Consider the following 24,670-nt stretch of genomic DNA (forward strand, 5'->3'; position numbering starts at 1 on the left):
GGTGGCTTAAATATATAAAACTCAGTAACTGGTACCTGTTGTTAATTGATCGACAACAAATAATATATAATAATAATATATAATACTATAATAATAATAATAATAATATACAAATAATCAATATCTTAAAACACGCAATTTAATTTAGAATTACAATTCAGATTACAATTAAATTCATTTTTGGACCCTTTGACAACCCTATACGATAGTATAATTTGGTATTATTTCCCTCGCGTAGAACGGTCACTCCGTCGGAGGAAATGCTGTTTTGTTATTTTTTGAGTAGTATTGTCGTCAATTATTTGTTTTATATTCAAGCCTTTAGTGTGTCGCTTAGAATGTGCTAGAACAATGTGAACAAGGCGAAAAGTGTTCCCCTTGCAGCCGGAGCAATTATATAATAAGGATAAAGTGCAATATTTACTCATACAACAAACTAAGAATAAGGACGACGATTTGTTAAAAATAAACGGAGAGCGTAAGTATTATGTGTGCAGGTGAAAGCTTATGTACCTGTAGTGCTCTCGTTTTCTGTGCAATTGTTGAATACTTCTATTCGGCCTTGAGCCTCCCCGTCAATCACAGATCCAAGGCACTGCCGATTTGTGTATGTGTGACTGAAACAATTGCACGCGAGAGCACTAACACACAGACGGCCGCCAAGTTCATTAACACTTATCCCGTAACCCCACACAAACTCAGTGACGCATCTCCTATCTCTGCCTTTACGCGCTTATCTATCTGTGGAGTTAATTCGCCACTCAAATAGTGGTGATTCGATCGCCTGGTTCGATCCGATTTTGGTTCAACGACATTGACGAGCGGAGCAGCACAGAAATGCAACCGGAATTGCCTTTTTCGATGGTTGCAATATGAGCTCACGTATTCCTAGCTATTTAGAGCCGATCTCGTTCGCGTCCTTGTCGATTAGTTGTGAAATTACCTTTGATCGAGTCGATCTAAGCTTGCAGATATGGGATCTCATAGATCCACGTTATCGCATTTTACCACTCGTGCGTGCTCGTCTACGGTGGTGCATTCAAATAAAGTGGGTCAAAGCCGCTTGGCGCCAAGATTTCCGTCATATGTATGTACACATGTACATTGAAATGAACATATTTTTGTTTTTAAATTTTTTTCTATTTATTTTGTTTTTGAATTTTCAAGAGATAATTAAATTTCTCGCTCACACTTCCAGCTGAGTAACGGGTATCTGATAGTCGGAGAACTCAACTATAACATCTTTTGTTATTAATGAAAATACCAGAAAAAATAATTAAATGCTAATAAATTATTTCTATTCTATTCTATTATATTATTCCTATTTACACATGTAGGTAATTCGAATATGGATTTTGAAACGGGAGAGCATCATTACCAATACAAGGACATTTTGTCCGTGTTTGAGGATGCATTCGTCGACAACTTCGACTGCAAGGATGTCCAGGGTATGCTGCAACCAGTATTGTCCAAGGAGGAAATTGACCACATCATCATGTCTAAGGATGCAGTCAGCGGCACACTTCGCTTGTTTTGGACACTGCTCTCTAAACCGGAGGAAATGGTCCAGGTCTTTGTGGAGGACGTTCTCAGGGTCAACTACGAATTCCTAATGGCGCCAATCAAGTATGAGCAACGGCAGCCCAGCAGGATGACCAGTATGTACATCGAGCAGGGAGATCGTCTGTACAACGACAACCAAGTATTTGCCAAGTACAATGTGAACCGCCTGCAACCGGTATGATAATCTCCCATTCGAAAAAAAAAAATCAAAGAAGTCCAACGTACGAAACCGAAAAACAATTTTACTTGTGGAATTGTGCTCTAACCATACTACAATACTTTTTTATTTCAGTATTTGAAACTAAGGCAGGCTCTTCTAGAACTTCGCCCAGCGAAAAATGTATTGATTGATGGCGTCTTGGGATCGGGAAAGACGTGGGTAGCCTTGGATGTGTGCCTATCGTACAAAGTGCAATGCAAGATGGACTTTAAGATCTTCTGGCTAAACTTAAAGAACTGCAATAGCCCGGAGACCGTGCTAGAGATGCTGCAGAAACTACTTTACCAGATCGATTCCAACTGGACAAGTCGTTGCGATCATACCAGTAACATAAAGCTTCGAATCCACAGCATTCAGGCGGAGCTGCGACGACTGCTTAAGAGTAAGCCATATGAGAATTGTCTCCTTGTTCTGCTTAATGTGCAAAATGCCAAGGCTTGGAATGCCTTCAACTTGGGCTGCAAGATATTGCTGACCACAAGGTTCAAGCAGGTCACTGACTTTCTTTCGGAAGCTACCACAACTCATATTTCATTGGATCATCATTCGATGACGCTTACGCCGGATGAGGTCAAGTCTTTGTTTCTGAAATACCTCCACTGTCGACCACAGGATTTGCCCCGGGAAGTTTTGACAACGAATCCACGCAGACTAAGCATTATTGCTGAGAGCATTCGAGATGGTCTGGCGACCTGGGACAACTGGAAACAGTATGTAGATTATGGGTGTTCACACTGAATATCACACATATATTTTTTTTATAGTGTAAACTGTGATAAGCTGACGACCATCATTGAGAGCTCTCTAAACGTTCTGGAACCCGCTGAATATAGACAAATGTTTGATAGACTGTCAGTTTTCCCTCCATCAGCCCACATACCCATTATTGTAAGTGAGCACCGCATTTGAAGGCATACATCTACTAATCGTTATCAACTTCCTGTTGAATAGCTCCTATCGTTGATATGGTTTGATGTCAAATCGGATGTAATGGTGGTGGTTAACAAACTTCACAAATATTCATTGGTGGAGAAGCAACCAAAAGAGTCAACCATAAGTATACCCAGCATATACTTGGAGTTGAAAGTCGAGGTTGAAAACGAACCTACACTTCATCGGAGTATCGTAGATCACTATAAGTAAGTTTCTAGCCCTTTTCTTGATATCTTAAATCTTTGTTGAAACTTATTAACCTTAAGCCACGAGTAAGACGTACACCGAATGATTATAACTTTTTTGTTAGTATCCCAAATGCATTCGATAACGACGACTTGATACTGCCTTTCCTGGACCAATACTTCTATAGCCACATCGGTCATCATCTAAAAAACATTGAGCACACCGAGCGGGTGACTCTCTTTCGCATGGTCTTTTTAGATTTTCGTTTTCTAGAACAAAAAATTCGTCACGATTCAACTGCTTGGAATGCCAGCGGATCGATCTTGAACACGCTGCAGCAGCTGAAGTTCTACAAGCCATATATCTGCGGTAAGTAGACGAGAAATAATTTGAAACAAAGAAAATGAAAATTTTTTTTTTTTTCATGCAGACAATGACCCAAAGTATGAGCGCTTAGTCAACGCTATTCTGGATTTTTTGCCAAAAATTGAGGAAAATCTTATTTGTTCAAAGTTTACGGACCTGCTTAGGATTGCCCTGATGGCCGAGGATGAGGCGATTTTTGAAGAAGCCCGCAAACAAGTGCAGCGCTTTGACGGTCGAGTTTGGTTTACTAACCAGTAAGTACTTGCCAACTATTAACTAGTCAAACAAACTTAGCTGTCATTTTTAGTACTATTGAAATGTATATATGAAAGTTCTTCAATTAGTACTTCACTTTTTCCTGTTATCAGCGGTCGTTTTCACCAGCACCGTCAGATTATAAACCTGGGCAATAATGAGGGGCGCCATGCTGTCTACCTTCACAACGACTTTTGCTTGATGGCGCTGGCCAGCGGTCAGATTCTGCTAACCGATGTTTCGCTAGAGGGAGAGGACACCTATTTGCTAAGGGACGAGATCGACAGCAGTGACATTCTGCGTATGGCGGTGTTTAACCAACAGAAGCACTTGATCACCTTGCATAGCAACGGCAGCGTAAAACTGTGGGCCCTGTGGCCCGATTGCCCAGGAAGGCTCCGCAGTGGTGGTAGCAAGCAGCAGCTAGTCAATAGCGTGGTTAAACGCTGCCTTATAGGTAGCTATGCAAATCTGAAAATTGTAGCTTTTCATTTAAATGAAGACGCCGGATTGCCAGAGGCCAACATCCAACTGCATGTAGCATTCAGCAATGGTGATGTGAACATTTTGAATTGGGACGGACAAGATCAGATGTTCAAACTCTCGCACGTGCCTGTTTTGAAAACGATGCAGTCGGGAATTCGGTGTTTCGTTCAGGTTTTGAAGCGATATTACGTGGTCTGCACCTCCAATTGTACACTAACTGTATGGGACTTGACCAACGGTTCCGGCGATACGCCGGAACTACCTGGTTTTAATGTCGAAAACGATACGCCGTTGGCCTTAGATGTATTTGACGAAAAGGTTAAGACCGCCACCGTGTTGCTGATTTTTAAGTACAGCGTATGGCGGCTCAATTTTTTGCCAGGTCCTTGGGTTGATTTGCAATCGGAGGCAGTGCAACTGCCAGAAGGAAGTTTCATCACCTGCGGAAAGCGTTCGACTGACGGACGCTACCTACTGCTGGGCACATCCGAGGGACTTATTGTGTATGATCTAAAAATCTCTGATCCCGTGCTGCGTAGCAATGTCAGCGAACATATAGAGTGTGTGGATATCTACGAGCTGTTTGATCCTGTCTATAAGTACATCGTTTTGTGCGGCGCTAAGGGAAAACAGGTGGTCCATGTGCACACATTGCGCTCTGTAACTGGCTCGAATTCATACCAAAACAGGGAAATCGCCTGGGTTCACAGTGCAGATGAGATAAGCGTAATGACGAAGGCTTGCTTGGAGCCTAATGTCTATCTGCGTTCTCTGATGGACATGACCAGAGAGCGGACGCAAATTCTGGCTGTGGACTCCAAGGAGCGCATTCACCTAATTGAAACTGCCATTTCTAGCAATTCCGCATGGTCCACAATCACACCCACTCATGCTGCCAGTAACTGTAAGATAAATGCCATATCCGCCTTTAACGACAAACAGATTTTCGTTGGCTATGTGAACGGAATGATAATAGATGTTAATCATGATGCAGCACTACCTCAGCAGTTTATAGAGGAGCCCATTGATTACCTCAAACAGGTCAGTCCCAACTTTCTGGTGGCGTCGGCACACAGTGCCCAGAAGACTGTGATATTCCAGCTGGGAAAGATAGATCCGCCTCAGCCCAATGACCAGTGGCCATTGATGCTGGATGTTAGTACCAAGTACGCGTCCTTACAGGAAGGACGGTATATCATTTTGTTTTCCGACCACGGAGTCTGTGTGAGTGTTCTTAATTTTAGTTTATTCGAGTAAAAGTTCAGTATTTGATTTCAATATTTACCAACAGCATGTGGATATAGCTAATACATCTGCATTCGTGAAACCGAAGGATTCGGAGGAATACATTGTCGGCTTTGATCTAAAGAACAGTCTGCTCTTTCTGGCCTACGAAAACAACATCATCAATGTGGGTTTGCTAAACAAATTTCTTAAACAATTATCATAGCAATGTTATTTCCAACGACAGGTATTCCGTTTAATATTCAGCTGTAACCAACTAAAGTACGAACCGATTTGCGAAGAAGAGATTGCCCAGAAGGCCAGGATCAGCTATTTGGTAGCTTCGGATGATGGTACCATGTTGGCTATGGGTTTCGAAAATGGCACTTTAGAGGTATACATACGTCTTACAAATTCGTTTCATAATTATTTCCCACTAATTATAAATTTCCCAACAGCTCTTTGCCGTTGAAAACAGAAAAGTTCAACTGATCTACAGCATTGAAGAGGTCCACGAGCACTGCATCCGGCAATTGCGATTCTCTCCATGTAAGTTGCTCCTGGTCAGCTGCGCGGAGCAGCTGTGCTTCTGGAACGTGACGCACATGCGCAACAATCAATTGGAGCGCGAGCAAAAACAGCGGCGCAGTCGACGCCACAAGCAGCACAGTGTTACACAGGAGGATGCTGTGGATGCGGCGCCCATTGCAGCGGACATCGATGAAGATGTCACATTCGTTGCCGACGAGTTTCACCCGGTCAACCGAGAGACTGCTGAACTGTGGCGGAATAAGCGCGGCAATGCCATCCGTCCGGAACTCCTAGCCTGCGTTAAATTTGTGGGAAATGAAGCTCGTCAGTTCTTCACAGACGCCAAGTTCTCGCAATTTTATGCCATAGATGACGAGGGTGTCTACTACCATCTGCAGTTGCTGGAGTTGAGTAGACTTCAACCTCCACCTGACCCAATAACGTTGGAGATTGCAAATCAGTATGAAGACTTAAAAAATCTTCGAATTCTCGACAGCCCACTTATGCAGGATTCGGATAGCGAGGGTGCTGATGTGGTTGGCAACCTGGTTCTGGAGAAGAACAGCGAAGTGCCGGGGGCGACACCAATTCTGGAGGAGACCAGTTCATGACGCCAGAAGTGCGCCCCTTGGCGGCGCACGAAACAGGAAAATCCAAACTACAACATGGCATTTATAGGATTACTGCTCTACTACCTGATGGTATTGCTCTTTTACCTCCTGGGTCCGGATTTGTCCTAGGCAAACATTTGTTGTTGGCGCGTACATTTGCGAGTGTATGCAACTAACCATTTATGATATCTCAGAGGGGGCGGTGGGTGCGTTGCCCTGCCTTTGTTTGTCAACCCGAGTAACCGCCACCAAATAAACGACTTTTCACGAAAAACACAGAACGCGGTTTTGTTGTCTGCTCTTTGTGCTGTCCGTATGTATATATGCATGCGTGTTTGTGTGGGTGGTTGTGCTGTGCGTTTGTTTTGATTTCTGCCAGGCACGCCAGATCAAGTGTTGCAAAAGCATTGGTCCCGGGCCAGTGCTGCTAAGTACGTGTATGGATATCAGTGCTGCGGTCCAATAAATAGGTACGTTTCTGGATTGTGGTTTGTCTACTTCTAAGCTGACTTAAATAAACAAAAAGGCTTTGGCCATAATGCTTACATTTTTGTTTTATTAAAAAGTTAAGTTTTGGGATAACAATTTTATAAACTCCGATTTACACACATTGTCTTAAGGAACGCACGTACGAAACATATTTAGAAGCATTCCGAGCGATAAATAAAAACCAATATCTTAGCTAACTTGTATCTACGGCAAGGTACCATGCTTGTACCAGTTTTAGGTACTGAATTCCGTACCGAACTGAAGCCCTTTTCAACACTGGCAGATATGCGCTCTTTCTCGTCATTTCATTCCAATTTTCAAGCTGAAAAGAAAAGAACGTCGTGTGCGTGTTGAAGGCGCGATAAGCGAAAAAAATAAAAACATTTTTCGTAGCTTTGTGGAATACAATTAGTGGCAATACGAGTGCGTTTTAAGTAAGTGCGTGGCGAAAGTGGCGAAGCAGAGAAAGAATGATGCGCAACTCGCTACGCGTGAGCTCACTGCAGCAACAAAAGCAATAAATAAAAAAAGTGACTTTTACATGCATTCCGCGCACCCACACACTGGCGTTAAATTCATACATATTTAAGTGCATTTGTGCACGCTCGTCAACGGGAAAAACGTTTATTCGCGAGCTTGCAATTGCCAGGAAATATTGTACGCAAATTTGTCTAAAAATGATCTCTAACCCATCGCACGCAGACAGACGCAGCGCGCTTATAGGGGCATCGCATGTATGACGGCATATGTGTATTTATTTTCCACACTCGCCCATCGGTGGCAGTGAGTGTGAGGGAACGACGCGCGTGTGTGAGTGCGTCGAGTGCTGAACTCTTGAACTGCAGTACATGGCTTTAATTCGATTTTAGGGATGTGCGGCTTGGTGGAGCGGGAGGCGATCGAATTAATGAGTACATGATAAACAACTGGACGCTTTCCGAGGCTCCGAATCGCTTGTTTTTCTCTAACAAGTGGCTTGCGGCAGCCATATTGTTTTGCCTTTGCGTTTGCGGCGATGATCGCACTCGCACCCCCACACACACACACTCAGCCAGTCAGTCAGTCCAGTTTGTGTGTATACATATTTATTCAATTAAATATTTGCGTTTAATTAAAGAGGAGTGAAACTGCAAGAATTGATTTATTTAGGTAAACAAACAGTGAGATCAGTGCAAATTCGAAGAGAGAGAGGGAGTCTTTGTTTTTCTTTTCGGGTTTTCGTCACGCTAATTGAACAAGCGATTAATTGAACAATCAGCTGTTCCAATGGAAAATACGCAAATCTGGAAAGGATCGCTGGAATTTTCCTGCTTGTGTGTCCGCTCTGACCCATTAGTATAGCATTAGTATTTCAATTTTTGGCCAAAAACTTGTTTTCCCCCAACCCCAAGTCGTCATCCATTAAATGTTTCGTGAAAACTAGTCAGCAAAAAGCACAACAATAAAACCAGCAACAACTGCTGCCTGCGAGTGACAGAGAAAGCAAGAGATTAAGAGAGAGAGAGTGAGAGAGAACGAGCGCGGCGAGAGAGCCATAGCCATTGGAATATGTATGGCTTGCGCGTGAGTGTGTGGGTGTGCTGTTCAGTTATCTGTGTTGGAATAAAAACAATGAAATTGCAAGGAGATTGCTGCCTGCATTTGAACCCTGTCCGAGCCGCCCCATCCCTCTTAACCTTTCACCACCCACTCAAAAAAAAAAAAAGAAAAATGCAAACAAATATTTTAATGTACATGCATTAATGTCCGAAATGTCTTCAAACGAATTTTGTGTGCCCACAGGTTTAAGTGAAAAGTAGCAGTGCAAAATATATATACACATATCAAAACCCATTGGAATAGTGCAACCAAAAAACCATAAAACAGAACTAAAGCAACGAAAATCGAGGCAATTAAATCACTTCTGGATTCATTTCGGCCCGTTTTTACTAGCTAACTTAAAAATAGCTGCCGAAAGCATTCCGCAACCACTGCGCTGGTGACTGGCCCGAAACCAATGCGAACAATACTCCACGAAATCCTCCGACTTCGAGTGGCTTACGCATGCCTTTGAATTTGCATCTTCGCACCCGCACAGCAGCCAGCAAAAGCCATCGCAGGAAACCCTATGGATGACCCATCAATCAAAAAACGGTGAGTTCAACTGCTCCACTGTCTCCATGCGCTACAATTTCCCCCACTTTCCCACTGGTTAAATTGCTCGCATTGCGATAAGAATTTATCTTTTGTCCTCGAGAGACTTAATAATTGTTATTTTCGCTCTTATTCGCAAGCAACAGTCGATTATACATACTAATAAATATACAAAATATACAGTATAGAGGCAGGTTTAATGCAAATTTCAAAGGCAGTGTCAACTGGTTGTGGGGATTGAATAATTTTAATGAAATCTCGAAGTTATGTGTGCGAGTAGAAGAAGATATTAGTCACCCAAAAGGGTAAAGCTCTTATATCAAATCGGTAGAGTTTTTACTTATGAAAGCAGCCTTAAAATTCTTGACCTAAGTGCTTTACTATAAGTTAACATATTAGGGCTACCCTTAAGAACTAGAAACTTATGTAAGATCGTTGCCTAAATAGTGTAGCGGCCTTCAAGAACCCTTGAAATTATATTCAAATAATAGGTATATAGGTATTTTACTACATTTTAAATAGTTCTTAAGCCAGTTACAGATGATTTAACTGTGCATTAGATCACCGATCAACTTTTGTAAACAATTACTAATTCATTTGACCCGTGATTAGTCAGCAAACGTTGTTTGAAAATCGCCAATTGACGAGGTGAAACTTTGCGCCGTCTCACAGTTCTGAAACGCACTGTGTTTGCTGATTGTTTATACCAATAGTTCCCCCAAGCTTGGGGTTGTTTTTGTGCGGTTTCGACTGCCAAACGGATGACTTAATACATATATACGCGCACCAACTTAGGGAGCGGCCAGTTTTCACATTTTACCATTTATTTCTTTTATTGCCACCGAGGGAAGTTTTAGCCCAAATAGATTGGCGAAACCAGTGACTTTCTAAGCATGCTTGTGTGTGCATTTGGTGGTGGTGTCTTAACCACGAATTGTATAATATACCCATGCAAAATGATTTAAATCTATAAACAGCTCACCATCGCTGGTGTTGTCGTCTAATTTGTGGGCCTTAACAGGTTTTATGCCAGCCCGTCAACGGGCTGCAGCAAGATTTCCTCAAAATACGGCAGCTAAATTTAGACAGAAAGAGAATTCACTTGGATCAAACGGAGAGACATGCTATTGACATGGGCCAATCAGTCAAAAAAGTTAATGTAAACATTTGATTTTTGGAGGTCTTGCCCGCCTGGCCGGCTGTTATGGAAATAACTCATCATAATGATGAATTCACCAGGCGGGAAATGAGCTTTTATTATATTCCGGTATATGAACGGGTCCGAAGGTGGTACACACTGTATACTGGGACATATGTACATATGTATATCCATTCCATTCACATGCAAAATGATCAAATAAACGGCAATTAAAGTGTATCTATTCTTCTGGCTGATTTAATTTTAGCTCAATTAAAAGAGACCCACCAGCGACGACAAATCGCTTTGGCTTTGGCCGTGACTTTCGTTACATGTTTGTCGCATTCACGGCGAGGTCTTGATTAGCCACTAATCTAGCTATCTGCTCTTTAAAACCCAGCATACCATATGGGAATCGTTGGCGAAGAGCAGAAACAGTTCCGCCATGAAATTATTCAGCATTGATTACCGCTCATAGATGATTGAGCTGGCAATCCGCTGGTTCTATTCAATGCCTGAAGTCTAGTATTTTAAGGGGTATACAAACTAACTAGCTAATCAACCTTCTGGTTTAGTAAAGGAACAATAAAAATGAATTAATTGTAAGCACAGAGGCGGTAGTCACCAAATCAGTGGGTATAAAAAGGCGATAAAAGGTTTTACAAGATTAGTAAAATGGTGCTGGTGACAGCTAATCTGAGTAAATGAAGATAAAGATTTGATAGATAACCGATGGATAGAAAATTTAGTCACTTATAGCGAAGACTTTAAAACAATGAAAATATCCACAGCGATATTTCTTATTGAAAAAATGGTTACTTCTCTGCAGTCAGAGATCAAGATGGAGTTCATGTTATGCGGGCATTGTTTTAATTACACTTGAGCTTATCTGAATTAGTTTTAAATAAGAGTTTTTAATAAACTACATGTATATTTTGTTCCGTCAGGTTACTAGATTTATATACTGACGAACATGAATACGATGAGGTTCAGGAGATACCAGAAGAGTCAAGCATTCAGCCCCCGGAGACATCAGCGAGCCATACCAGCACGAACGGATCCAGCCACTCAGGACCTGGAACTGCAACTGGACCAGGAGCAACATCTGCAGGCCCGTCAGCGGTTGCGCCACAGTCACCAGCAATTGTTGTGGACTCGGTTCCCGAGCTGCCAGCGCCCAAGCAGAAATCTGTAAAGAACTCGAAGAGCAAGCAGAAGCAAAAGCAGTTGGCGAACAAATCGAAGATTCCGCGGTCTCCTTCGTTGGCGAGCAGCCTAAGTAGTCTGGCCAGCAGCCTTAGTGGTCACAGGGATCGGGACAAAGATCGAGACAAGGATCGGGAGAACCAGAACGCCGTGCCGCCGCAGACGCCGCCGTTGCCATCGAGCTACAAGCAGACCCAAATGAATGGTGACTCCACGGTTGCAGCTGGTGGTGGTGTTTCTGCCCCAGCCACGCCCACCGCCGCCAATAATAACAACGCGAGCCACAACAACGGCAGCATAATGGGCGGGGGCGTGCAATTGAATCAATCGGACAACGCCAACCCCGTTCTCCAGGCGCCGGGGGAGCGCAGTAGCCTCAATCTGACCCCCCTCTCCCGGGATCTGGGTGGTGGCCACACCCAGGAGTCCACGACGCCAGCGACCACGCCGACTACGCCAAGCCTAGCATTACCAAAAAATTTTCAGTATTTAACCCTGACTGTGCGAAAAGATAGCAACGGATACGGGATGAAGGTATGTGCCTATACATTCATCTCGGAGTGTAACCCTTTTCTTTGTTATGGATATTTCAAATTTAACGTAACACGTTAGAATTTACTGGCAATAAAAAGTGTCATAAAGCTTTTTTGTAGGCTTTAACCTTTAGCTTGGGCAACAAATGCCTGTAACTGTCGACTTTAAAATGCCATTATAATTGATTTAACATTTAAGGGTGTTCTCTTGGCTATAAACTTGTAAATTTACACATATTTTTACATTTATCTAAATCATTTACAGGTCTCCGGAGATAATCCTGTCTTTGTGGAGAGCGTTAAACCCGGAGGCGCAGCGGAGATTGCAGGCCTGGTTGCTGGCGATATGATACTAAGGGTGAGTAGGATAAATTCTCCTAGTGCACCAAGTTCTTATGTTCTTGACCACTCAATTTTAGGTGAACGGCCATGAAGTGCGACTAGAGAAGCATCCAACTGTAGTGGGTCTTATAAAAGGTATGAAAACATAGTCTTTACAAGAAAGCAATCAAATTTATATTGTCTAGGTGATGGTACAATAAATTTGGTCAATGGTCTGAGGAGATTTGGTTCAGGGGATTTCTAGGTAGAGGTTTCTCGAGGTGTCTTTCGGCACTGTTTGCAGGATTTGATGGGCTCCGAGCGGGCTTCTGACTGAGGTCCCTCTCCACATCTACACTTGGCTTCACTGCTAGGTATTCTGGGGCACTTGCGTTTGTTGTCCTTCCAATTCTCCGCCTGACGTTGCTTGCACTTGGCGCACTCACACGGTGGCTTTTTGGGTAATCGTGGCTCGTAGATAAAGCTATCCCTGTTCCGGTCGCATCCTGGTGGAATCAGAGGAGCCTTCGGGCAGTTCTTGTCTTTGCAATGCGGTGGCACCAGTCCGGGAGGTCTGACCAGAGGAGTCTCGTCCAGCTGTCCCTTGGATATCGTTATTTCTTTCTTCTTGGACTGGCTCTCCTTAATGTACTTTTGAATGGTTTCGTTGAAAGCGTTGACAAAGCTTGGCACTTTCTCCAAAAACGCAGCCAGTCCAGCGGGAAAGACGCTTAGTAAGTCGAAAACCGATTTAACTAACTTGTTGTAGTAGTAGACGCCAAAGAAGGACCATTCTCCTTCCGGTGGTGGCCTAGGCGGACACATATTTAGTTTACGTCGCGCCCGATCGGCGTAGGGTTCGATGCGCTCCACGGTTTCATCGTACACATCCTGCGTCTTGGTTGGCGATTCCCACACGCCGTAGTTCTTGGTGACCATTACCACAGCGTAGACAACGCCCGCTCGCAAAATCAGGCCCACAACCATTTTACCTAGCTTCGGAAAGCCGAACTCCTTGTGATGTTTCCTGTGTGACCTCGAATTTTAGACAGCCAATGCCAGGGTGTTTAGGATGGCACCTTTTTGCCACACGTTAAGTCGTCCTTAATCTTGGGTGATCGCAGTGCTCGCTTTGATTTCGTTTGATTGGAAACTTGCATTTCTCGGGGAATGTTTTCAAAGAATTGTGCATTACTGCTCTCCGAAAAGATTTCGCCATAACGTTCAGAACGATAATCTGCATAGAATTTCGACATCTCCGAGTCGTTGCTACTTTTAAAACTTCTCCTTGGGCAGTCAAAACCATGGGATAGTATCTTCTGGGTCTGGTGCTTAAAGTCCTTAGCCCAGTCGGGCATCCGAAGGGAGAAATAGAATCCCCGCTGGAGAGCCACACTGCAGTTGTTTGCAGCCACGAAATTGAACTGGCTTTCTCCAAGTGGGGAAGGACCCATTGATAGATTCTCGGAAGCTGCAATAACCACCTGCTCCTCGGGCTTAAGTTGACTCACAGACATGCCTATTCCGTATATATAGTCCAATAGAGAGTTTAATTTTGAAACTAAATCTTTTCACTTTGGTTATAATCTTAGCTTGACCCTTGATGTGGACGAAAATGGTTAGTCAAAATTTTTAATGCATTTTTGACTTCAGATTTCAACAGAATTTTGAATATTGTTCAAAAGTTAAAGGTTATGTTTACTAAGTTTTGGAAAAATTCGGAACCATTAATTGCAGAGAAGTAAATGGTTCAGTTGAATTCTGTTGCAATTCATTTTATAGATGCTGACTTAAATATAAAGCTCATTTATCTCCTCTGAAAAACTGACAGATCCTAGCGCCCACCGTTTCGAAGGTTTCGCTCCAGTAGGACGGAATCCCTTTTAAGACCCCCCATGTGTTAGAAAGTGCGTCGCCAACTGTTTTGCTTAGGGGCTTTGGTGGGGGCTCGCAGAAGGTGCCTTTGGGGCAAAACTTTTTCTCCAAATCCTCTTTTTTCTTCTGGAGTTCCTTGGATATGGTGGCACCAATATCTGTACCCTCCTCTGACTTGTCTTTTGAATTTTTCGTCTCCAAAGGTTCTTCTCCTTCTTTACCGAGTGTACTGTTTCTGGCTTCGAATGGTTCCTCCCAAACTCCTAGTGCTTTGACCAAGTAAATGGTACTGGAAAATAGCACAAGCTTAATGAGCCTGTTCAAAATCATTTTGAATTTGAAAAAGGAAATATTTCGAATAGATTATTAGAAAATTTGTGGAAAAATCCAAATAAATATTAATGGTTGACAAACTAATCAAAACTTCTTATCATTTATCAATTAAACTTTTAAGCCTCGACAACTGTTGAGCTGGCGGTGAAGCGAAGTCAGAAGTTAACGCGACCCTCGTCGGTATCAGTGGTAACGCCCTCGACACCCATTCTCTCTGGACGAGATCGTACCGCTTCTATAACTGGGCCACAGCCGGTGGACGTAAGTATCTGAAATGGTAGCCCTTAGATCATCCCAATTTCATTCGTTTTTAATTGCAGAGTATTAAGCGTAGGGAGATGGAGACTTACAAGATCCAGACCTTGCAGAAAATGCTGGAGCAGGAGAAACTAAATCTGGAGCGATTGAAAAGCGATCAAAATAATCCGAGCTACAAGCTATCTGAGGCGAATATCCGTAAGCTGCGCGAGCAACTGCATCAAGTGGGAGCCGAGGTGAGTGAGGGAATATTTCTGTTGGGTGTATCTATTTGTACCTTAGGAAATCTAGGAGGTCTGCGAAATCTCTATAAGCCCAGGAATCCTGTCCCTTCCGAAACATTATATTAATGCCGCAAGCAGATGCCAAGCAGCTCTGTTAACCCAGCTAATAATACAATCTAACAATGCTCTTTCGCTGTTCGTAACCGTTTTGAGTTTGAGTTGAGCGCTAAATGAAACGAGAGTTCCAAAGGGATTCAGTTGAAACCGATTGATGCTACATGATCTCTATCTTTCTCTTCCATTTCGCGGCATTCTAACGCACTCCCATGATGAAACCCTAACACAGGATGCACCGACTGTTAAACTTCAGGCGGCCGCTGGCAATAAGAACACAGCATTACTAACGCCCAACCAAATCCAACACTTGTCCGCGTCCGCCACTCACAGCAATCAGCAATTCCATCATCTTCACCACCACCACAATCTCCACAACAACAATTATCCGCCACAGCAACAGCCAGCTAGCACCTCACCCGCATTCCTGTCCCTCCTGCCGCGTTCCCTTTCGTCCTTGTCGCTGGGCACGCGCAAAAATAAGATCGAAAAGGACCTAACGACTTCATCTCCCTTTGGCCTAACGACGGATTTCCTGCAGCAGCAACGCATGAGCCACCAAGCGGAGTCAATGTCTCAGTCGATGCATCAGCACACCAGCACTCCGACCTCGCAGCAGTTCTTCCATCCGCATCAGCAACAACATCGCTTTAAGGAAACTGGACCGTCGTCGAAAGGCAAAAACAAGTTCCTGATTTCGAGGAGTTTGATCGAGGAGGATGTGCCGCCACCACTGCCGCAGAGGAATCCGCCCAGGCAGTTGAATTTGGACCTGAAGAACGGAAACGCGTCGCCGGGCGGGTCACATCTGGTGGCTCCCGTTTCCGATCTGGATCGCGCCACAAGTCCCCAGTTAAATAGATCCCAACAACAACAACTGCCTAGCAGCACTGACAACAGTCCGAGCAATGCCAAGTCCAAGCGGTCCAAGATCAAAACGAAGGCCTTATCGGATCCTAAGATGTCCACCCAGATGTTCCTGCAAATGGAATCGGCGAGTGCAGCTGGAGCAACCGGAGGATCCATTGAGGTAGATGGGGGTCCACCACCGCTACCGCCTCGCTTGCCTGGCATGATGACGGAGGATATGAGCCGCGGCAGCTGTCAGAATCTCGCTCAACCCAATTCCGTGGGCACTGCATTCAACTATCCTCTGGTGTCCACAACAACAGCGGTGCAGAACGATAATCTGAACATTGCCTTTCCTTTGTCCCAACGACCCAACATTGTCCAGCAGCTGCAGCAATATCAACAGCAGCAGCAGCAGCAAATGAGCGGTGGCCAGGCCACAGGCGTAAGTAGCCAACGAATCACTCGATCTCTTTATCTCTCTGCCAAGAAAAGCACTGCCGAAATCCTAACCTTCTAATTCTTTATTTCTTACACCCTTTTCATTCTCTAACATTTCTCTGTTTCATGCTTCTAATTAATTAATTGACGCCATCATAAGTTGCGAATGTTAATAATATTACTTTTAATTAGCTTTCCGCTAGCTCAACTAACAGCAAACGAAAACACTTTTGATTATATATAACAATGAATAACACGCAGGAAATTCTTATTTTGGGTATATTATTTGCATCGGAGATGTAGATTTTGAAAAGCTATTTACAGGTTAAATTACTTCTTATTTCATGTGTAATTTGGGCCAAATATTGTTTATCCTGATAGTTTAATTTCTATACGCCTCTACCTTCACAGGCTCTGGGACAGACTCCGAATTTGGGAAAAAACAAACATCGACGCGTTGGTTCTTCACCTGACAATATGCATCCACGTCACCCGGGTAAGATAAAATTGGTTTTACCTTTTTCTAAACCTAAATATGAAATCATTAACAGATCGGTTAACAAAAACTACTTCGGGCTCGTGGGAGATTGTTGAAAAGGATGGCGAATCCTCCCCGCCCGGAACACCACCACCACCATATCTATCCAGCTCCCACATGACCGTGCTGGAAGATCCGAATGAGAATAGTCGTGGAGCAGCAGCAGCCGGACCTGGAGTCTTTATCGAGTCGCATCAGTTTACGCCGATGGCGGGAGCCTCTTCTCCGATCCCGATATCCTTACATTCCGGCCACATGCATGCGGCCCAGTCGAACGATACGCAGAAGGAGATCATCTCGATGGAGGACGAAAACTCGGACTTGGATGAGCCCTTCATTGACGAGAACGGACCCTTCAACAATCTAACTCGTTTGTTGGAGGCTGAGAACGTCACTTTCCTAGCCATCTTCCTAAACTACGTGATCTCAAACTCGGATCCCGCGCCACTTCTGTTTTACCTGATTACTGAGTTGTACAAGGAGGGCACCTCCAAGGACATGCGGAAATGGGCCTACGAAATCCACTCCACATTCCTCGTGCCGCGGGCTCCATTGTCATGGTATCGCCAAGATGAATCACTGGCCCGCGAGGTGGATAATGTCCTGCAGTTGGAGTATGACAAAGTGGAGATCCTACGGACAGTTTTTCTGCGTAGTCGAAAGCGGGCCAAGGACCTGATCAGTGAGCAGCTACGTGAGTTTCAGCAGAAGCGCACCGCCGGCCTGGGAACCATTTACGGACCCACGGACGACAAGCTGGCCGAGGCGAAAACGGATAAGCTAAAGGAGCAAATCATCGACAAATATTTAATGCCCAATCTTCATGCGCTGATGTGAATATGCAAATATATTTAGCTTTTGTATGTATTTAAACATTTACCTTTCCAGTGAGGATGAGAACGGTTTACCGCCGGAGGATGTACGGAAGGTGGCGTTGTGTTCTGCTCTTTCCACCGTCATCTACCGTATTTTCAACACTCGTCCGCCTCCAAGCAGCATCGTTGAGCGGGTCCACCACTTTGTGAGCAGAGACAAGAGTTTCAAGTCGCGTATTATGGGCAAAAATCGCAAGGTATGACATTTGAAATGCTGTATTTATTGTAAATTATTTTTGAAATAAAAATCGATCACCCTGCAGATGAATGTTCGTGGTCATCCATTGGTATTGCGTCAATACTATGAAGTGACGCACTGCAATCATTGTCAGACGATTATCTGGGGCGTGAGCCCGCAAGGTTATCATTGTACAGGTGAGCATCTCTCTTAAATTTGCTTTTGATGAATGAGTATATTTTCGACTTCCGTGCTGCAGACTGTAAATTGAACATACACCGTCAGTGCTCGAAAGTAGTGGACGAGAGTTGTCCCGGTCCCTTGCCCCAGGCAAAACGTCTCGCCCACAACGACAAGATCAGTAAATTCATGGGCAAAATTCGACCGCGCACCAGCGACGTCATTGGAAGTAAGTAGGAGAATTTTACACTGAATCGGAATTTAATGATTTATATTCTTCTTCTAGATGAAAAGCGAAGTCGGCAAGATGAGGAATTGGATGTTGAGTTGACTCCAGGTGCGTTAATTAAACCCAAAATCTAACACTGAATTACTAATATAATTCTGAAATCTGTTCTTTTCAGACCGTGGTCAGACGTCGATTGTGCGTCAACCCTCTGATCGGCGACCGGATGCGAACATATCGATAAGGTCGAATGGGAATACCTCCTGCAACACTTCGGCGCTGAACACCACCGACCTGCAAAATTCTTTTCACGGCAGCTGTGCCAACGACAGTATTAACCCCGGCGGTGGAGCCGGATGCAACATGGATTTATCCACGAGTGTGGCGTCAACGACTCCGTCAACCAGCGGATCCGTGGCAGCAGGTTTGAGTGCGTTTGCCGAACTAAACGCCCTGGATACAGTGGATAAAGAAGCGCGGAGGGAGCGGTAAGAATATTTAATGTTTCATTATTTTCCGTTTAATGAGACACCTTATCATCCGCAGTTACAGTCAGCATCCGAAGCACAAAAGTGCGCCAGTCTCCGTGAATCGGTCGGAATCCTACAAGGAGCGCTTGTCCAACAAGAGGAACCGCAACAGTCGCCGCAAGACCTCTGATCCAAGCTTGTCGTCGCGTCCCAAGTAAGTTTAAGCAATCGATTTCGCTGACATCTAGGATGAGAATGGGAAGTCCTGACCTACTGTCTTTATTTCTTGTCCTCCTTCGCCGTCTCAGCTTACCAAATAAATTCTTTCATTCCATTGTCATTGTCTGAGCCACTCCCTAGATCCTCTCAACTAAAGCATTTTCCTACGCCTTTCTGTGGCCGCCAAGTAACCGGATATTAATTTTACTAATTAATGTGAATTGCGACGCACTGCAATCAATATATGCTGTCTGCTTTCCGTTGTCGCGTCTCTGTGGCGCAAACTTTCCACAGACTTTCCACTGCACGTTTATTCTAAAAGATTCGCTTTAGTTTCAGTTTTTAATTAAACTATATTCAAGTTGGCAAGGATATGATTAACAGACAATGCATTAATACGTTTTCATGGAATTGCCCCCGCTGGGCCGTCGACCAGGGTATCCAGCCTTCGACTTATCATTACCACAGACATCGTCTAATGTTTACGGTGACCATTACCGCATACGTATACGTTTAGCAGGCACTGTGGATATGATAGTTGATTAGACGCCGGCATTGACATCGATTATATTGTCCGCCCCGCTTTTTGCAGCGCAATGTAGGTTACGCCAGTCCGCTCCCGACCATGTTAGCCAATGCCAGCTTGCGTCCTGGCTTCCAGCTATCCTCGTTTCTTTGCTTCCTGTTGACAAACTGTTTGAGCAACTGCTCCCGACATATTTTTCTACCAACACCTGCCAGAACTGCTGCCCTTTCAGTGGCATTTCTCGCGTTGGAATTGACTCATCGGTCCGACACGGAACGCAATTGAAAATCAAAATAGTGGCAATGGAAAGAAATATTCGGTTTAATCGCAGTAAAAGCTTCAAGACGACCCTTAACTTTAATAGCTTCAAGTAAATCAATATTTTATTTGAATTTTGATATGTGATCCCCAATTCTAATAGTACATCACAGAACACTCGTGATAAAGTCACTCATGTAAACGGAATTATTCTTTGGTGTAAATCTAAAAATAGAGCTTTTGGATGTTACACTTATAATTCTGGGGAAATGTGTGCACATATTCAAATCGATCGAAATTGAACACATTCGAAATGATCAAAATATACAACTGCTAATTTTATTGACAAGAAGCCCTAAAGAATTTTTTGAATTTATTTGTTTTTATTTTTAAGTTTATATAATCGCATTTGCGCTAGGCTTGTATATCTTTTTCTTTTTCTGAGCACATTGGTTTTATGATACCTTAACGAACACATTCAATATTGTTTACTTTTCTTATCTTTCAACGCAGTGATGAGCAACTGGACTTGGGTCTTTCGAATGCCAACTATGTGGCCAGTTCGAATTCTAGTCTCTCTTCAGCTGGCGGCAGCGAGAGTCCCAGCACGTCAATGGAGCACTTTGCTGCAACCGGAGCAGCGGGTGGCGTCCAGGTGCCGCCAATGGGATTGAACCAGAACCAGCATCCCCATCTGCTCATCCAGCAGCACGCCCAGCAGTACTGCCAGCAGGATTCCTTTCAGGCGGGTTTGGCAGGGGCCGCTGGGAGCAGTGCAGCTAGCAACTCTAGTTTCTGGAATGCTGGCCACCCATTGCCTGTAGCTCGTTGGACGCTGGAGAGCGAGGATGAAGACGATGTGAACGAGGCGGACTGGAGTTCCATGGTGGCCGCAGAGGTGTTGGCAGCTTTAACGGACGCTGAGAAGAAGCGTCAGGAGATTATAAATGGTAAATTAATCCTTACATCTCTATTTAATAAAACAATACTGTATTGCTGTACTGTATACTGTAGAAATCTATCAAACTGAACGCAACCATGTGCGCACCCTAAAGCTGCTGGATCGATTATTCTTCCTGCCACTCTATGAGAGTGGATTGCTGTCCCAGGATCATTTGCTGTTGTTGTTCCCGCCCGCCTTGCTGTCGCTCCGTGAGATTCATGGCGCGTTCGAGCAGAGTCTTAAGCAACGACGCATCGAGCATAACCACGTGGTGAACACCATAGGGGATCTGCTCGCTGACATGTTCGATGGTCAGTCTGGAGTTGTTCTCTGCGAGTTTGCGGCTCAGTTCTGTGCCCGCCAGCAAATCGCCTTGGAGGCACTCAAGGAGAAGCGCAACAAGGACGAGGTGCTGCAAAAGCTATTGAAAAAGTCGGAGTCACACAAGGCATGTCGCCGCCTCGAGCTGAAGGACTTGCTGCCCACCGTGCTGCAGCGCCTCACCAAGTATCCGCTTCTGTTTGAGAACCTCTACAAGGTTACCGTGCGCTTGCTGCCAGAAAACACCACCGAGGCGGAAGCCATTCAACGGGCAGTGGAATCCTCTAAAAGGATTCTTGTCGAAGTCAACCAGGCAGTAAAGACAGCGGAGGATGCTCACAAGTATGTGCCTATAAAAAGGGTGCTGATTATTTATATTAAATAAACTTTTTATTTATTTTAATAGGCTGCAAAACATTCAGCGTAAGTTAGACAGATCCTCCTATGACAAGGAAGAGTTTAAAAAATTGGACCTGACCCAACATCACCTCATCCATGACGGCAATCTGACGATCAAGAAGAATCCTAGCGTGCAGCTACATGGACTTCTGTTTGAAAACATGATTGTTTTGCTGACCAAGCAGGCAAGTTAACAGTCATAGTAACTTCTCAAAGACGTGATTAATTAACCATTTACAATTATTTCTTTAGGATGATAAATATTATCTTAAGAACTTGCACACCCCGCTATCGATCACCAATAAGCCAGTCAGTCCCATTATGAGCATCGATGCGGACACTTTGATCCGGCAGGAGGCGGCTGACAAAAATTCCTTTTTCCTCATCAAGATGAAGACATCACAAATGTTGGAGCTACGCGCGCCTAGTAGCTCGGAGTGCAAGACGTGAGTAATCCCTGCATTCCATCAGTTAGTCATTTCTTAATTCTTCAATGCTTTCTCGCAGATGGTTTAAACACTTCTCGGATGTGGCTGCTCGTCAGTCTAAGAATCGTTCAAAGAACGCATCAAGCAACCATGACACGAGTATTAGTGATCCAGCTCTCGCCGCTATTCCGCATTCCAACACCAAAGAGTCGTTGGAGTTGAGCACCGATACAGTACAGCCATTGGCTGCGACAGCCACATTGACTACCACACCTTTGGCCCCAATGTTGCCTATAGCCACGGTTACACCAGCTCCAGCGACTAATAATAGTAACGTTAGCTCTCTTACTGGAGTTCAGTTGCGAAACCCTCAGCGGGATGCGACAGCAAGTGAATCTGATGCGGATTATGTAAACACACCAAAGCCGCGTTCGAGGCAAAATGAAGTTAATCGCACTATGTCCATAAGGAGCACTGGGGAACCCATTCAGAAGTATTCGGCAAATGGGACGGAATCAAACGACGTTACTTTACGACACTCTCAGTCGACTAGGGAATCGGTTAGACCAGGATCTACTGGAGAGGAGCGAAACTCCACCTATGGCATGGTTGGAGGTAACTCCAAACGCGACAGCGCCAGCATTGTCTGCTCGAACAACTCGAACAACACGCGCACCCTGCTGATGCAGAGCCCCTTGGTGGACCCCACGGCCATTCAGGTCAGCATTAGTCCAGCTCACACAGCGGAACCTGTGTTGACACCGGGAGAGAAGCTACGCCGTTTGGACGCCTCCATTAGGAATGATTTGCTGGAGAAGCAGAAAATCATTTGTGATATCTTCCGTTTGCCAGTGGAACACTATGACCAGATTGTGGACATTGCCATGATGCCAGAGGCGCCGAAAGACAGTGCAGATATTGCTTTAGCTGCTTACGATCAGATTCAAACCCTGACCAAGATGCTGAACGAGTACATGCACGTGACGCCTGAGCAAGAGGTATCAGCGGTGTCCACGGTGGTTTGTGGTCACTGTCACGAGAAGGAAAAGCTTCGTAAGAAGGTGGCACCATCCTCATCGTTTTCCTCATCACCACCACCGCTGCCGCCTCCCAATAGGCAGCATGCCCAGGCTCAGGCCCAGATACCGCCATCGCGGCTGATGCCCAAACTACAAACCCTTGATCTTGACGAAGTTGCCATACACGAAGACGATGACGGATACTGTGAGATCGACGAACTGCGCTTGCCGGCGATTCCGTCCAAACCACATGAGCGACCCACGACGCCACTGGCTCCGTTCAAAACTGAGCCGAAAACTTCACAATCTGTTGTTATAGATGCCTCGAAACGTCAATCCACTGATGCCGTTCCGGATGGATTACTGGAACAGGAACCACTCGAAGGCGATACGACGGAGACCAAGGTTGAAGATAATGAAGTGAAAACTATGCCGTCAGATAAGCTAAGTGAATCATGCAATGAAGAGATGCAATGTGTGGAGGCGGATATCACAAAGGAAGTGGCAGATCCAACGACCTCTAAGAATGAAGCAGCGACAACAGCATCGGTGGATGAATTACCAAGCCAGAGCCGAGAGATAAAATCGGCTGAAAACACAAGCAAATCTGTAGTTGACAAAAAGGAAGACAACGAGGAAACCGTAAGTGTACAAAATATTTTCAATGTGTGACAAGTTATCTTTAAATTAATATCCTCCTACAGATCGAAGAAGGCGCGGTAACTACGGTCGATAGCTCCACTCAAACATCACCAACTGAAGCTCTAAAAGAGACGGATAAGTTAAGTGGAGGATCGAACAGCACCTGTGGGCCGAATCGCATTCAGCACGCCAGTGTGCTGGAGCCGAGTGTGCCCTGCCATGCACTCAGCAGCATTGTAACAGTACTGAATGAGCAGATTTCCATGCTTTTGGTAGGTTCTAACTAATTGAAGCCGAGATAAGCACTATAACTTCTATTTACCTAATAACAGCCAAAAATTAACGAACGCGATATGGAGAGGGAGCGATTGCGTAAAGAGAATCAACACCTTCGCGAGCTTTTGAGTGCGCTGCATGATCGACAGCGAGTTGATGAAGTAAAGGTAATGACTCAAAATAAATAAAGTAGAATATCAGAAATGTTGATGCTGTGCCCTTCCGCAGGAAACTCCGTTTGATCTAAAGAAGCTGATGCATGCTGAGGATGTAGAGTTTGACGATGATATTGACGCCATTTCCAACAGTTCGCTGACGCCAACGCCTACGCCGATTCCCACGGCATCACCAAGCGCCAGCGGCCAGGTACAGACAGCGGAAGCCATGAGGATTACTAGCACTGAGGATGAGGAATAGGAAACTTGTTTAATTTTTTTTGTATAAAATACATATTTGTTCTTGTTTTTCCCGCACGCATTTGACCAATTGAATTGGCGGCGTCTATGTTTTACGAGTAGCCTTTCTTAGAGCATGCCTTTTACTACTGTTAATGTAGCTTCATTTGTTTTCTTAAAATATTATGTATTCCACAAGAGCCGATAACACTTTAAATTAAGTCTAACATTGTCCCCTCGTAAAACTAATTAAATACATATATATATGCATATTATCGACTTAAAAAATATCAGATAAACACACAATGTTTGATACATTTATAAAGAACAATAAACAACATAGTTATTGAGAAGAATAACGCAAAAATGTTCATATACATATTTTTCCGTAAAGGGAAAATAAAGTGAAAAGTAGACACGTTAGTGCGGCCTCACCTCCTCCAAACGAGTGATTCTATAAATAAGTCATCATCTCGTTCGAGCTGTGC

The 24,670-nt window shown here is 44.3% G+C and overlaps 5 protein-coding genes and 1 long non-coding RNA gene across 9 annotated transcripts; 2 read left to right on the top strand and 4 right to left on the bottom strand.

The window, feature by feature from the left end:
* The first annotated feature begins 200 nt into the window (after positions 1 to 200).
* On the top strand, positions 201 to 6,649 carry LOC6734853. 2 transcript variants are annotated; one of them, XM_016168276.3, is made up of 11 exons: positions 201 to 478; positions 1,338 to 1,738; positions 1,856 to 2,493; positions 2,548 to 2,671; positions 2,735 to 2,922; positions 3,027 to 3,271; positions 3,333 to 3,522; positions 3,637 to 5,233; positions 5,301 to 5,420; positions 5,481 to 5,627; positions 5,692 to 6,649. In XM_016168276.3, exons 2-11 carry the CDS (start codon positions 1,349 to 1,351, stop codon positions 6,373 to 6,375), a joined length of 4,323 nt encoding a protein of 1,440 aa, XP_016028107.1. In that variant the 5' UTR covers positions 201 to 478; positions 1,338 to 1,348; the 3' UTR covers positions 6,376 to 6,649. The 2 variants fall into 2 exon arrangements, with proteins under 2 accessions (XP_016028107.1, XP_016028106.1); XM_016168275.3 differs by lacking the exon at positions 201 to 478 and having other exon boundaries at positions 1,596 to 1,784.
* Positions 5,422 to 7,111, bottom strand: LOC123327137. Its single transcript, XR_006541628.1, has 2 exons — positions 6,481 to 7,111; positions 5,422 to 6,422 (listed from the first exon to the last, which is right to left on the bottom strand). It is a non-coding gene; the product is annotated as an uncharacterized LOC123327137 (long non-coding RNA).
* Positions 7,112 to 7,129: 18 nt separating this feature from the next.
* On the top strand, positions 7,130 to 24,541 carry LOC6734854. 3 transcript variants are annotated; one of them, XM_016168282.3, is made up of 24 exons: positions 7,130 to 7,298; positions 8,647 to 8,997; positions 11,083 to 11,875; positions 12,140 to 12,232; positions 12,294 to 12,351; positions 14,525 to 14,664; positions 14,724 to 14,897; positions 15,232 to 16,293; positions 16,701 to 16,785; positions 16,841 to 17,660; positions 17,716 to 17,899; positions 17,966 to 18,077; positions 18,140 to 18,289; positions 18,347 to 18,397; positions 18,465 to 18,774; positions 18,833 to 18,970; positions 20,273 to 20,709; positions 20,774 to 21,365; positions 21,430 to 21,607; positions 21,675 to 21,868; positions 21,930 to 23,511; positions 23,574 to 23,783; positions 23,844 to 23,954; positions 24,016 to 24,541. In XM_016168282.3, the coding sequence occupies exons 2-24, from the start codon at positions 8,972 to 8,974 to the stop codon at positions 24,202 to 24,204; spliced, it is 7,689 nt and encodes a 2,562-aa protein (XP_016028113.1). In that variant the 5' UTR covers positions 7,130 to 7,298; positions 8,647 to 8,971; the 3' UTR covers positions 24,205 to 24,541. The 3 variants fall into 3 exon arrangements, with proteins under 3 accessions (XP_016028113.1, XP_016028109.1, XP_016028110.1); XM_016168278.3 differs by having other exon boundaries at positions 7,130 to 7,287; XM_016168279.3 differs by lacking the exon at positions 15,232 to 16,293 and having other exon boundaries at positions 7,131 to 7,298.
* Positions 12,368 to 13,182, bottom strand: LOC27207905. The gene has a single exon (XM_016183536.3). It carries the CDS (start codon positions 13,180 to 13,182, stop codon positions 12,457 to 12,459), a length of 726 nt encoding a protein of 241 aa, XP_016028115.1. The 3' UTR covers positions 12,368 to 12,456.
* On the bottom strand, positions 12,967 to 13,712 carry LOC6734855. Its single transcript, XM_039292277.2, has one exon. The coding sequence runs from the start codon at positions 13,710 to 13,712 to the stop codon at positions 13,263 to 13,265; it is 450 nt and encodes a 149-aa protein (XP_039148211.1). The 3' UTR covers positions 12,967 to 13,262.
* Positions 13,905 to 14,459, bottom strand: LOC27207274. Its single transcript, XM_016182995.3, has one exon. The coding sequence runs from the start codon at positions 14,398 to 14,400 to the stop codon at positions 13,999 to 14,001; it is 402 nt and encodes a 133-aa protein (XP_016028117.1). The 5' UTR covers positions 14,401 to 14,459; the 3' UTR covers positions 13,905 to 13,998.
* Positions 24,542 to 24,670: the final 129 nt, after the last annotated feature.

The sequence above is a fragment of the Drosophila simulans genome, chromosome 2R, assembly GCF_016746395.2.
Source record: "Drosophila simulans strain w501 chromosome 2R, Prin_Dsim_3.1, whole genome shotgun sequence".
Taxonomy (NCBI): Eukaryota; Metazoa; Arthropoda; class Insecta; order Diptera; family Drosophilidae; genus Drosophila; species Drosophila simulans.